General features: G+C 48.2%; 1 protein-coding gene across 1 annotated transcript in view; it reads right to left on the bottom strand.

Annotated features, from left to right (window-relative positions):
• Positions 1 to 11: 11 nt before the first annotated feature.
• LOC120530683 (transient receptor potential cation channel subfamily M member 2-like) overlaps positions 12 to 14,253 on the bottom strand; it is a 29,059-nt gene continuing 14,817 nt past the window's right edge. The window contains 11 exon segments of the mRNA XM_039755104.1: positions 12 to 204; positions 3,371 to 3,503; positions 3,718 to 3,899; positions 4,434 to 4,614; positions 5,701 to 5,872; positions 5,965 to 6,097; positions 9,234 to 9,352; positions 9,468 to 9,693; positions 13,243 to 13,332; positions 13,783 to 13,872; positions 14,102 to 14,214. Of these exon segments, the coding sequence (XP_039611038.1) occupies positions 12 to 204; positions 3,371 to 3,503; positions 3,718 to 3,899; positions 4,434 to 4,614; positions 5,701 to 5,872; positions 5,965 to 6,097; positions 9,234 to 9,352; positions 9,468 to 9,693; positions 13,243 to 13,332; positions 13,783 to 13,872; positions 14,102 to 14,214 (1,632 nt within the window).

Here is a 14,253-nt window from a genome sequence, read left to right as displayed (position 1 = left end):
CACAATCGAGCCTAATGCCTCCATAGACATTGACACCTGCAAGAGAAGCAGAGTGGCATAGCGCCAGTGTCAGCACCACACAGAGGCCAACCTGCCACACCATTTATGCTCCCAAATCTCACCTGCTCCTCCAAGTGTGCCAGCCGCTTCTCAATGACCTGCTTGCCATTGTCACCTTCCAGTAGTTTGACCAAAATGCCAACCCTGCAAGAATGAGCCAATGTGGTCAAGAGCGAGTGCGGGCATCCCAACATCCCATTTTAACTAAATCACTGCCCGTCATTAGGGTCTCTCCTAATTCTCATTGTGCCCTCTTGATTAATTATTTCAGATGGACGGCTGTTTCTGTGCGGGGCCTTCATTATGCCCCCTTTAGCTGTCACTGGTGCCCCCACAAGATTAATTATTCCAAACTGACCCCCTTCCAATCTCATAGGTGGTCCCTGACATAAAACCTGCCCAAAACTTGCTGCTCCTCCCCTATTTACTATATATAGGGGTCTCCTTATCAACCCCCTTAGTACTGGGCAAGCCCCACTAAGAATGATTTGCATTGAACTCAGCCCCCCATTTGCTGATTGGGGTCCGTCCCCCCATTACTGTACACTCCCCACCCCACCTCTCAATACAAATTGAGGTGTTCAGTTATTTCATCTTCCTTTTGGGGTCTCTCAGTCAATTCCCCCTTTTACATTCTCTTTGGTGGTCTTTCCAGCTGTCCCCATTCCTTATGTCACACTGATCTCTGCCACGTCCTTCATGAGGATCAAACCCCATGTCACCATAACTGTACACTGGGGTCTTCCCATCTGCCCCATAATTTCTTGCTGGGGATCCCCCCAGATTGATCATTTCCAACTTAACTTTGCCCCCTCCTGGTCTTTTCCATCAAGTCACATTGCTGTCCTTTGGGGTCTCTTCGTCTACAACCCCAACAATTAATTAACAACATTAATTCATTTACATTTACAGCTCACAAGGTTTTCTTCTCTCCAGTTTCTGTTTGGGGTCTTTCCATCTACCCTTATTAATCCCAAACCCCCCTAACCCCCCAGATTCCCAGCACTTCTGCATCACCTCCCTCCAGCTGTGGCTCATCAACCCTATTTCTATATATGGGGTGAGGCAGACTGAGTAGCCCATCTCTCAAGGTCACTGCATGAGGTATTGGCGGCCGAGTGGGTTGGGGAGTGTGGGGGCCCTTTCATAGGTGATCCCTTGTAGTTTTCAGGTGCCAACATGCCTTGGTCCGGTGCCCACCGCGCTTTCACTGTTCTTCAAAAAACGACAAATCACTACGCAAGGTGCCTTCTGAACGCACTTCAGCCTTCCTCCTGACGGTGACGTCCCAAATCAGAAGACAATTCTAAATTGAGACAGACGGGTACAACATTGAACAGACAAACTCCGGGCCGTCCACAGACTCTAAGAACACCTGAAGCTGTAAGGGCGTCCATTATGTTGTCTCCTAGACCTTCAGCGCACTTCTGCCTCAGGCATTTCTAACACGTCTTTGATTTTGCATGAGGACCTTCTTTCCCATCCACACAAAATGGTGGCAGTGCAGGAACTCACTGGGAGAGACAGGGAGAGCCGTAGAGAGTTGTGTGCCAACATTCTGCAAACCGTTCATCGAGATGCCATCGTCATGTGACGTCAGCCATGAGGCCCATTTCCATTTGAATGGTTACGTAAATAAGCAAAACTTTCACTTTTGGGCTGAAACCAACCCTGGTGAACTTCATCAGAGACTCCACACAGCGAGCACACGGGTTACAGTTTGGAGCGCCATGGCAGAATGTGGCATTGTAGGCCCTTACTTTATTGAGAAGGGGGGAGAGCAACGGTCACCGTCACTTCAGAACGTCACATTGAAATACTAGAGACCTTTCTGTGGCCCCAACTCGAAGTAATGGATGTGGTGGATGTCTGGTGTCAACAGGATGGAGCAACAGCTCACACGGCCTGTGTGGAGATCCATGCTGGTTCTGTGAGAGATGTTTCCGGGGAAGCTGATCTCCCTGCATGGCGATGTCGGGGGGTCTTCACGTACGCCCGATCTCGCTCTGTGACATTTCTTCTTGTCTCACGTTGAAGGGATACGCACACCGACCTCAGAACCTTGAAGGACGCTACTCGCCATGAAATTGTTGCTTTTCCCCTTGAAATGGCCGAATGAGTCATGTGAGCCTTCAGAAATCGTCTCGAAGAGCGTACCGCTAATGAAGGCCATCACCTTGAAGACCTCATTTTTAAAACATCTACTTTGTATTCCCTTTCTTGTGTTGCAATGAAATCGATTTTAGCGTTTCTGTAGAATAAACGTTTGACATGTGGTGGTAATTCTTATTGGCTCACCCTGGTTAAGGGATGGAAGGACCCCCCAATTATTTTCATTTCGATTGAGCTCTGAAAGCAGCCCATGATGGTCACTTCCACCAGACCACTGCACTTTGGGCTTCTTTCAGCCACCCAATAACTTCTCACTGGGGTTTCCTCCAATATGAAGCATTTGGACTTCTTCAAGATCGACGGTCTGCCAACAAACATTCAGTTCCCGATCCTTTCCTTCAAATGTTTTTCACTGTCTGGAGCTGAGACAGAACACGTGAAGTTCAACGTTACAACTGAGGTGACTCAACTCTGTGAAGATCAAGAATGAGGTCGAAACGGGCACCTGAAGGTCCTTCACAAGCCTGAACCTCACATCCTCCTCCCTTGTGGGCTTTTCTGGGGACCTTCACAAATTCCAAGGCTTTATCAAGCAGGGCGAGCTGAGTTAGTTTTATTTAGCTTTGGACAACGGCTGGCCCATGGATATGCTGCTTGGGGTCAGGCTTAGGGCCTCACACGTATTCCACCGACTGGCGAGCTTTGTTGGGCTGAGTGTTCGAATGTTCTTCTCTGTCTATTATTCTTCTAAATTGAAGCACCGCCCAGAGTGGCACGAACTCTAGCTACACCACTGTGTCTCTGGCTGGCCTAAGAAAGAGCTTATTATTTCCGTGCTCGTTGGTAAATCTCCTGAATGGGCATCTTCATGCCAATCATTATCCTACCAACCAGAATCTGGATAACTGTCTTCCATTTTTGACTACGAGTCTTGGATTTCTTGCCATCTGCTGGTCCTTTCGCTCCCAACAATCCTCCACACCCACCCCAGGACAGTGGAGTCTCCGCCCCCAACTCACACCATTGGACAGGCCGTTTTGCTAACTCATGTAAAGACACGCCCAACAGTAGGCAGGAGTGTGTGTGGGAAAGTGGGGGTGTATATGAGTGACAAGAGGGTACTGGGGGTGACATATTTGATGACCTGAGCCCGAGAAGGAGGTGACACTCAAGTGTCTGGGTCTGTGTGCCCTCCTACCTATCGGTCAGGTCCTGGATCTTCTGCTCGTTGCTGTTGCTCAGCTCCTGCTGCAGTCTCATCAGGTAGATCTCCTTCATGAAGGACTCCCAGGAGAGGAGCGCCATCTCCTCGCTGTTGGGCAGCTTTTGTTCTGGAAGGAAGCACATAGAAAGGGACACTAACATCATGAAGCTCTCCCCAGCAAAAAGCATCTCCAGCACTTCCTTCACCAGGCAGTCTTGAGAGTCAGTTTACCACCTTGGCACACCTGAACACCCAAAGCAGCACCATGTTGATTTTCAATCACTGCCCAGTGGCACACAGCCTGGCACAATGCATGCAGCTCAGTTGTGTTTCAGACTTACTGAACTGCTTGTATCTCTTGTCCTCCTTCTGCTTGGTAACCCGCTTGAAGAACAAGTAGATGTGCACCAAGATGATGAAGGGTGGTGGGAACGTCGGGTGACAGTGGTACTCCTTGATCAACCCAAAACGCTGGAACTTCCAGATCTGGTCATCGTTGTCCTGTACCATCTGGAAAGTGAAACTGTGAAGACAAAGGACACCCATGAAGATGATCCCAAAATGGCCTGGGACAATGGAGAACGGGCACAGCTGGCAGAATAGTGAATACTGAAATGATAAGGGAATGGACGGAGCTGGCAACTAGATTGAACTACTGTGGAAGAAGAGCATGTCACACTGAGGTGGTACTAAATAGGCATCTGGCACCCACAGCATACTATGAAGAGGGTGCACCATGAAGGAAGCTGGCACTTAGCATCTAATGTCAGGAGTGGTGCACCTTGCAGGGGGGCTGTAAGGACCCACATGGCACCAAGAGCATCCTGCAAGGAAAGCTAAACCACACAGAGGTCATTTCGGTGGACATGTGCCACTTTGTGTTGTGTGGTCATTTCTACATGTCAGCAGCCACTCTTAAAGCAGATGCAGCTGCACGGACTGCCACCAGAGGTCGCCAAAGGAAACCACATAACATCTGCACCCAGTAGCCCCCCAGACCCACATTCTGTACACCACCTAATGCCAGTTAGCTCTGTCAGGTGCCCTGCACACTTACTTGAACATGGCAATCAGCAGGTTGAGGAGCAAAATGTTGGCAAACAGCAGGTAGATGCAGACAAGAATGATGGTCAGCCAGGTGGGGAAGGCCGGCTTCCCGTTACTGTCCAAAATGGGGCACTTGGGTTTGGTGGGGTTGGTACCATTCACGGTGCACTGGCTTCCGTCGTAGTTCACACCTGGAAGAAGACAAAGGGGGGTTAAGTTGGTGGGCCTTTTAGCTTCACTGTGGCACTCAAACCCTGTCACATGTGTGTGCATGGGGGGACTCTACAGTACTATAGAAAGATAAGCCCCCTTTTCAAACACCTGAGGGTCTGCATTTGCTTATCTTTCACCTGCAGACCGGAGGACGAATCCCAAGATGAACTGTGATGTCATGTCCGGGTTTCGCCCGTCTCTTCCACACTATTTAAAGAATGACGGTACCGGAAGTCGACATTCAATTGGCAACCGGCGAGCATGGAGCTCCATGGAGTACAAGTCACTTGACCGAGGACAGGGTCACTATATGGCAGTAGATGATGTTGTGAGATGGCATTTGAACTTTTTTCTGTGACTTACTTTGTCATACCTTGTTGGTCCCCAACCCCTCACAGTCTCTAACAATTCATGTCATTATAACACATAGGCCTCTTGACCCACCCAGAGGGCTAAAGCTCACCCTTTCACTTCGGACTGCTGCCTGGACTTGAGCGCTGAGGTCAGTGGTGGCCCAGAACCTTCAAAGAGAGATGGCACACACAAAGTACAAGGGGTGGCACTGCAGCATTAAGAGGTGGCATGTCTAAAATTCAGTGGGTGGCACTGCAGCTTTAAGAGATGACACATCTAAAATTCAGGGGGTGGCACAGCAGCAATTAAGAGATGACATGTTGAAAGTACAAGGGGTGGCACTGCAGCATTAAGAGGTGACATTTTTAAAATACAACGGGCAGTACTGCAGCATTAAGAGGTGGCATGTCTAAAATTCAGGGGGTGGCACTGCAGCAATTAAGAGGTGACATGTTGAAAATTCAGGGGGTGGCACTGCAGCATTAAGAGGTGACATGTTGAAAGTACAAGGGATGGCACTGCAGCATTAAGAGGTGGCATGTCTAAAATTCAGGGGTGGCACTGCAGCATTAGGAGGCGACACACACAAAATCAGTTTAAAGGCAAAAAAATGAAGAAAAATGCTGATTGGAGGAAAGATCTGCCAATCATTTCTTAGTGGCAGTTTGAGGGTGGTAACACCCTACCCACCCAGCAGATGCCAAGCTTACTGTCCATGCTTGAGGGCATCTGTCCAAAGATGGTGAGGTAAGGCTGGTGCACGACCCCACGGAATATCCATTCCAGCCTGGTCTCGTTTTCAATCAAGATGGCCTGTCTGGCGACTCCATAGGCCACAACCCAGACCCCCAGCAGGAAGAGGAAGAAGAAGACGTCTTTGAGCTGAGGAAGAAACACACAACAAGGTCACAACACCGTGTCCCCTGCAGGCGATGCCCACACTGCCCCCCAGGGTGGAGCCCCTCCACACTTACCATGCGCTTCACTATGATGATCTTTGGCCCCAGGTTTTTATTTACAGTAAAAATGTCCACGAGGCGCAGGCAGTAAACGATGAAGCCGATGCTCAGAATGATCCGACCAAAGTACAAAGTGGCGGGGGCCAGCCTAAAATTAGAACAGCCAATGAGAAGTCACTTAGAGGGCAGCCCTGCAGGTCTTCTAGAGCGACCTGGTGTGCTTCTGCCCAGAAATGTCCCCTGCCCAACATCAACACGTATACTGAAGCCCTAAGAGCACATCGTGGTCCTGCCAAACAGGGGTGTGGCCTGCAGGGGGCACACCAGCTCCCTAAACCCGACACAGAGAGATGCAGACACAAATTCCAGCACAACACTGGCCTTAATTCCTCTGTGGGAAACTCTTCTCCTTTTGTTTCCCACCTGCACAGTACAGGCCAGCCAATGGAGAACAGTTATAAAGCCCAATAACGCGGCACTTTGTCTTCCTCATCTCTCTCTCGGTCTCCATCTTGTGTTCTCATCCAGCAAGCTTTGTCCTCCACCTCCTTACTTGGGCACCTGCACCCAGAAGTACTTCCGGTGGCCCGTCAGTGTGGTCCGGACACACTTCCAGGTGAGGTGGAAACCCAATAAAGTAGGGCTCTGCTGTCTCTACAGCACCCCCTGGCAGCACCCATGGAACCCAACAGGACTGTGCCAAACTCCAGCTCCCATGAAGCCCTGTGGGAATCTGAGGCACCACAGCAACCAAGGAGGTGCTGCCATCTGGTGTTCCAGGAGAGATAAGATAAGATAATGCTCTGTGTACAGTATATCCTCTCCCCCTTCCAGTATGGCGGCGTCCACCATAAGGTGCATCCATGCCCAATGTCACTCTGTCCAGCAAGGCCACCCGTCTCCTTGCCAGTCCTTTCTGGTCCTTATGTCCACAACACATGGAATGCAGTGAAATTCAAACTTCTACTGCTTGTATGTGCTAAATATGGTTGTGTTCACTGGGGGCACAATACCTGCAACAGTGCTGGGCACCATGCCACTTCTTATTGTAAACCCACAGCCCTGGCATAGTTTGATAACCAGAGACAAACCAAATCTCTGTGTTGGCACGACCCTCTTGAATTGATTGGATAAGTGCTGGTGGGTCAGATGCCTCCTCTCCAGCCCTACTGTATTCCATCACAGTGATGCCATCCTACCCACAGGAGGCACCTTTACCCCTTGCCATCAACATGATTCTGTCCTATGAGGCTGACCACCTCCACCCCAGACCCTTGTGTGTTACTAGTTCTACCCGGAGAGGCCACCTGTGCCCATACAGCCCTCACCAGTTGTATCCGCAGTGTTCCTGATTCCATTCTTCACTGACACTCCACATCCTTAACCAATCCAGGTGGGCAATGTGCCTCCCCCCTTGGGATTTCCTGAGCCCCAATGACCACAAAATGATTACGACGACAGTAATGGACCCCATAGCAACACTTCAAGTTCACCCACATTCGGTCCAGTGGGGCGACCTGCCACTACATGGATCTGTACCACCACCTATAGACTGGCATACTGTCCTACAAGAAGGTTTTTAGAGCAAGAGAAGGTCCAGAGAAGAGCGACGAGGCTGATTCAGGGGCTACAGGGGTTGAGTTATGATGAAAGATTAAAAGAGCTGACCCTTATGGAGATGAAGAGGAGACCTGACTGACTGACGTGTTTAAAATGATGAAGGGCGTCAGTCCAGTGGATCGAGACGGTGACTTTAAAATGAGTTCATCAAGAACACGGGGACACAGTTGGAAACTTGTGAAGGGGAAATGTTGCACAAACATTAGGAAGTTTTTCTTTACACAAAGAACGATAGGCACTTGGAATAAGCGACCAAGTAGTGTGGTAGACAGTAAGACGTTAGGGACTTTCAAAACTCGACTTGATGTTTTTTTAGAAGAATGAAGTGGACAGGACTGGCGAGCTTTGTTGGGCTGAATGGCCAGCCTTCATCTAAATTGTTCTAATGCTCAATAGCACAGTGGCCTCAAGAATTATGAAATGGAAGAAGTTTGCAACCAAAAGGATTCTTCCTAGAGTTGGCCATAAAGACCAAACTGAACAACCGAGCAAAAAGGGCCCGGTGACCAAAAACTCAACAGTCTCTCTAACGGAGCTTCAGAAGTTCTCTGCTGAGATGGAAGGACATTTTAGGAGGATGACGACCATTTGAGCAGAACTGTGTTTATGGCAGAGCGGCCAGACAGAAGCCACTCTTGAGTAGAAGGCATTTGATGGACTCTGACAGCAAAGACAAGGATTCTGTGGTCTGATGAGACAACGATGGAAGTCTTTGGGCAGAACTCCAAGCACTCTCATCAGCTACCTAATGCCATCCCTATGGTGAAGCACAGTGGTGGCAGTGTCATGCTATGAGGACAGTACAGGGAGGTCAATATTGAGGGAAGGATGAATGGAGCCAAATACAAAGAGGTCTTTGAAAATAGTGCCCACCACCTCAGAGTGACCTGAAGTATACAGTGATGACAAAGCTGGAGTGGCTTTAGGACAAGTCTGTGACCATCTTTGAGTAGCCCAGCCAAACCCAATGTGTGGACAGACCTGAAGATGGCCGTTCACAGACACTTCCCATCTAGTCTAACAGAGCTTAAGAGGATCTGGCCGGAAGAACAGGATCAACTGCCCAAATCCAGGTGTGTCACGCTTGTAGACACTCGCCACGAAGACTTGAAGCTGGAATGGCTGCCAGAGGGGCTTCAACAAAGTACTGAGTGAAGGGTCTAAATACTTCCAGGAATGGGAGATTTCAGGCTTTGACTTGTAGTAATAAATGTGCACACCTTTTCTGAAAACATGTTGTCACTTTGTCACTATGGGTTATTCTGTGTAGAGAGACAGGAAATAATGACAAACGTCTCCATTTCAAATGAACTCTACAACAGAGAAAGTCTGCAGAAAGTGAAAGGGGTCCAAAGACTTGATCAATCCACTGTGTATGTTGGCCCACTGGCCACTGGTCCATTCGGGTGGCTTCGTTTTCAGAAGCTTGTTTGGTGTCCTGTTGATTGTCATTTGCAGACCACCAATCCTCCACATCCCAGTTTTACGTGTACACCACCCCAGGTGTGCTCAGGTCCTCATCTTGACAGCAGGCTCATTTAACTCTTAACCTAATGTCACCTTTCACACCTGAAGCCCCCATCCCATGTGTGATCAGGTCTCCTCCTCGACAGCAGGTCGTCTTGGCCCTTAATGTCACCTTACACACCAGAGGCGCCACGTACCTGCAGGCCACTCCTGCTGCAAAGAAGCAGAAGCTCAGCACGTCAAATACGTTCCACATTTTACTGAAGTAAATCTCTGCCTTCCTCAGGAACCCAAGCTTGTCCCGACCGTGGAAGAGCTGGGGAGGCGAGAGAGGAAACGGTTTCAGAAATAGCCTGACCTGTAGGGCACTAGGGGGCGCTCCATTCCAACACTCGGCATTTCCCCAACTCCTCTTCCTCACTGCACTTCACCTGCCTGAGCTCCTCACAGAAGAGGGTGCAGACCCACACGTACAGGAGAATCTCCTGCCACACCGGCTGCTTCTGAAAGTTCATCATCAACACGTAGGCGTACAGCCACAGGAAGCCAAAGAAGGAGACGACGTTCCAGTAGAAGACGATCACCGGAGCCGAGTAGAAGTACTGTAGGCGGCTCCAACATGTCAGAGGCTTCAGGTGCATCTTCTTATGGGAGTACCTGACAGAACAATCCAAAAAAATTTAAAGGAAAAATGGAAACGTCTGACAAGTCAAAGTTCTTTCTTCACAATTCATTTGCCACATACGAGGAGCAATGCCTGCAGTTTAATATCTCATCAGCAGATGGCAGCACTGACTTGTGACTCCCCCTGACGCCTTTTGTAGGTCCCCCTCTATCACCTCAGCTGGCGGCAGGTCATTAACTCTTTCAGGGCTGAATATTTTTTCCTAAAATCTCAGCACACAATGCACTGGTTTCACACGTAAATCAACATAAAACGTCTGTAGTTGCGTGCTGTGGCTGCCGTAGGCGGCTGTTTGGCATCTCTGGCAGCAGTGGCTGCGTAGGGGCGGCTCAATGACCAGAAGGAATGCACAGCGGGCCGCCTACCTCTCTGTCTTCGCACAGACGGTGGGCGATGGTGGCAGTCACAGTGTGATGCAATATGGTTTGTACCTCTTGTCATCATAAGTGGTGGTCCTCCTAGGCGAACGCAGCTGTAGGCGTACCAGCTACACAAACGTGTTCAGCACCACGATCGGCTGGGGACCGATCAGCCAATGCTGGTCCCTCACTTTCATTTTCGATATCCCTCTCCAGATCTCTGGCATCAAACTCAGAGTCCAAAAAGTCAGAATCCGATTCTGCGATATTATGTAATACGTCCATGGAGTATTTTGCATTGCACATTTGCTTTAGTCTCGCCGGATGTCGATGCCATTTAAGAGGATGTTTGCTCTTATGGACACGCAGGGAATCAAAGTCAAATCAGCAAAGCTGCGTAACTTTCCTTCAAGCAAAGCGAGTCAAACTAAAACGTAAGGGCGAGTTTTGTTGCAGTTTACAGCCGAATTCCATCCTATACCCCTGAATTTCGACAAAACTCAACATCAGCCCTGAATTAAAGGAGAAGGGTCCAGCCGCAGACCTCCAATGAACAGCAAATCAGATCGGGCCTTTATGTCACAAGTTTTACATGAGCCAGTCATACTAACTGACACACCCACTCCAAGACACGCCTACTCGACAGCTGTCATTATTCATGAGTTAGATAGCCCCTCCCACAGCCCTACTCATTACTATACTGTAAGCACCTTCGTTATGAGAACAAAGCACAAGGTGTGTGATTGTTAAGAACGACATGAGTGTCTGAGCACACCGCGTAACGTCACTGACGTGTGACACAGCGAAAGGCAAACAGAGCAGAGCTCTCTACCACATTACAATGGAGGGTTGTTTGGCGGCTCCTCCCTGTGAAATCCAAGCCAGTGATGGACCCTCATCGGTACGATTTAAGCGACGTGTGGTGATTGAGTTCCTGATGGGAGAAGGTGTTTTCCACCAATCAGAATTCACCGATGCATGCAGGCTGTTTTATGGTGATCGCCCGTATTGATGTGAGCACTGTGGGTCGCTGGGCCAAAAGATGCAAAGATGGTGAGGAAGGGACATCTGAATTGTGTGATAAAACAAAGAGGTGGCCGACCTGTGACAGCATCTGACGAGCTTCACTGGGAACGTGTCCATGAACTGACTAAGGACATTCGGCGGGCAGAATAGGAATATTGCAAGAGCGTGTGGGTCCTATGATTGCCGTTCTTGGATAGTGCAAGGTTTGTGCGCCATGAGTTCCTCGAAAGCTGAGAGACTTGAAATTTGCCTGCAGCTTTTGTTGTGTGACGAGAATGAAGGGGAGGCTTTTCTTCACAGCACAATAACCAGGTTTCCATCCAAGGAGTTTTTACGAAAAAATATTTAGCGCTTCAAATTTTAGCTGATGGAAATGCTAATTATCGATAAAATGTTGTACATGTCGACAGAATATTTTTCCGTTTAACTTTAGCGCATAAATTCCATATCGATACTTCAGATGTCGCAAAAACTACATTGGAAACACTTTTTGTCGGAAAAAAAGGGCTTTAACGCAAATAAATGTGTCACATGATACATTTTCATCACGTGCCATCAAAACAAGAATAGCGGAGCGGTTCGCATGGTCTGATGAAGAGACTCGTTATTTCTCGTGATGAGCCAATGCAGTAGCGGATAGGCTGGGTCTCCTAAAGGCCACTAAAAGGGGTACCTGAACTCCCTCCACATCAACTGTAGCCTGGGGGTCTCTCAGGATGTCTAAATAATACAAAAACCGCAAAGGTCATTTACTGTGCCAGTCAAAATATTTAATAAACCGTGTGTTTCATTATCTAAACATTTTTTTCTTATTATTAAATGGCAGATGTTTTAGCATATATGAGAAATTCTCTCATTAATATTAACTTTAGTTTTTTTTGATTAAACGTCGTTATTTTGTATTAATTCAAATTTCAGTTTTAATTAAAACCTTAAGGGAAGCAGGTTACAGTACTAATTCAGTTGTTATCGCACTGAGAAGGGATGTTGAAAGGTAGGCTCACCTGTACAGATCCGATGCTGCAAACACAGCTGCATCATGGGCACTTCCAGGAGTGCCAACGCAAATGTCTCGTTTCATGCACCTGTCATCAACAAGGGCCTGGAGAACAATAGATGGCCACCCTTTGTGATTAATGTAATCGCGTAGCCTTCCGTCGGGGGAAGAATAGGCACATGCGTGCCATCCAGCGCACCGTAAATCTGTGGCACAAGATGCACCAAGGAATTGCGGTATGCAATTTCATTGGCCTCCGCTACAGTCGGAAGTCTGATATAACCGCGCATTAATTTTTCTTTAATAGCGGTGCACACAGCATATACACATCGATGGACGGTAGTTTTACTAACCCCGAAAGTTTCTCCAACTACTCTATACTCGGCGCAGGTTGCCAGCTTGTAAAGGGCGATGGCAATCCGCTTTGGGGTTGGAACCGGTGGTCGGTGACAGGACTGATGAATCCACACAACATCTCAAACGTCGGCCGTGTCATTCTAAAATATTGCAGCCAGAGATTTTCTGTCAAGTGTCTCCCCACCACCTCCTCCCAGAAGGTCTTATTCTGTCGTCTCTCCCATACGCGCACTGGGGTACTTTCTTCGAGCTCTAAGGCTGTCGGACAAGCAACTGCTTCATTCTGCTGTCGTCTTCGGATATTATGTACAATTCCAATTATTTGTGAAACTGAAATAACAGTAAGCTGGCAAATTTCAAAAAACTGAATAATCTCTCCATTTCTTTGTTTAGTGGAGGGGGTGTAACGTGGAAAACAAAAGGTAGATAATTTGCGACATACACAAAATTATGTATGGAAACGGCTCAAGGGCAGATTTTTTTCGCGATACAACAAAACTTATGCGACAGTTCGTTTTGGAGGGGGATGACGTCATCACGCACACCATTTTATCGATAAAAAGCCAGTTGGATGGAAACAGGCTGGAGACAGCAAATTTCGCACATTTTTTTTACGTTTATTCTGCTTGTCGATAACAAAACGTCGCAAAAAACTGGATGGAAACTTGGCTAATAATGTCAGGAGATGAAACGTGAGAGCACCATTATGAACAAGAAAGAAAACGTCAGTCCATGGAATTGAGAAGCGAAGGTCCCAGATAAAGACGTGGAGGACAGCTTACCTTCTTTTTGTGACGGTGGGATTTTCTGCCTTCAAGTCGCCATCAGTGACTCCCCGTTGGGAATTTTGCTTGGGCATCTCTTTATCCCACCTGTAATTTGAAAGGGGTGATCATCATCATGAGATGGCCTACACTATGCCACACCCTCTTTGCTCATCCGCAAAGTGTCCACAGATCACACCTGCGCACACATGTGTGATAGACCTCACTTCATCAACCAGCAGGATTCATCTGAGCATCCAGAAAGATGTCTGGATGTGGAGATGGCCATCAGCAGGCCATCTGACAAGGTCAGGTAGGTCAGGTGAAGGGGAGATCCACCTGTCTGGACTTGCAGAACACGACATCTGAACAGGAGATATCAGGTCATGTCTCCTATGTGACAACACTACTACTGCAATCAGCGGGCCATCTGTCAGGGATAGGGACCCAACTTGATGAGCTCCTGACTACCTTGGCTGATCCAAGATTTCAGGCCCAGGATCACCAGTGGCCACATTCACAGTGAAGACCTAGATAAAGACGTGCAGGGCCGCTCACCTTTTTTTCAGGACGCTGGGATTTTCTGCCATTAACTCACTGCTAGTAACTTCTAGCCGGGCATTTTGTTTGTTAATCTGTTCATCCTGCCTGGAATTTGAGAAGAGTGTTCATCATGAGATTGCCTACACTATGCCACACGTCCCTCTGTCACCTCACAAAGTGTTCACACATTACACACACACACACCTGTAATTAGCAGATGGCCCACACTTCATCACCCAGCATGATTTATCTGACCATCCAGACAACAGCAGGTTGTTATGGTGGCCTTTAATTTTACAGTTGCCCATCCACCCGATAATAATGAAATTCTGACCTGAAAGTGATGAGTCCAGTGTAGATGAGGGGAAAGAAGAGCATGCAGAGCAGCACCTTACACAAATGGGTGTCCTCGGCCAGCTGTCCCCACCAGATCTTAGTCAGCAGGGCCTGGGTGGGAGAGACCAGAAACAAAACTTTAAGCATCAA

This window comes from Polypterus senegalus, chromosome 6 (assembly GCF_016835505.1).
Source record: "Polypterus senegalus isolate Bchr_013 chromosome 6, ASM1683550v1, whole genome shotgun sequence".
Taxonomy (NCBI): Eukaryota; Metazoa; Chordata; class Cladistia; order Polypteriformes; family Polypteridae; genus Polypterus; species Polypterus senegalus.
The sequence above is the reverse complement of the archived record's forward strand: the minus strand, read 5'-3'. Positions and strand labels throughout refer to the sequence as shown.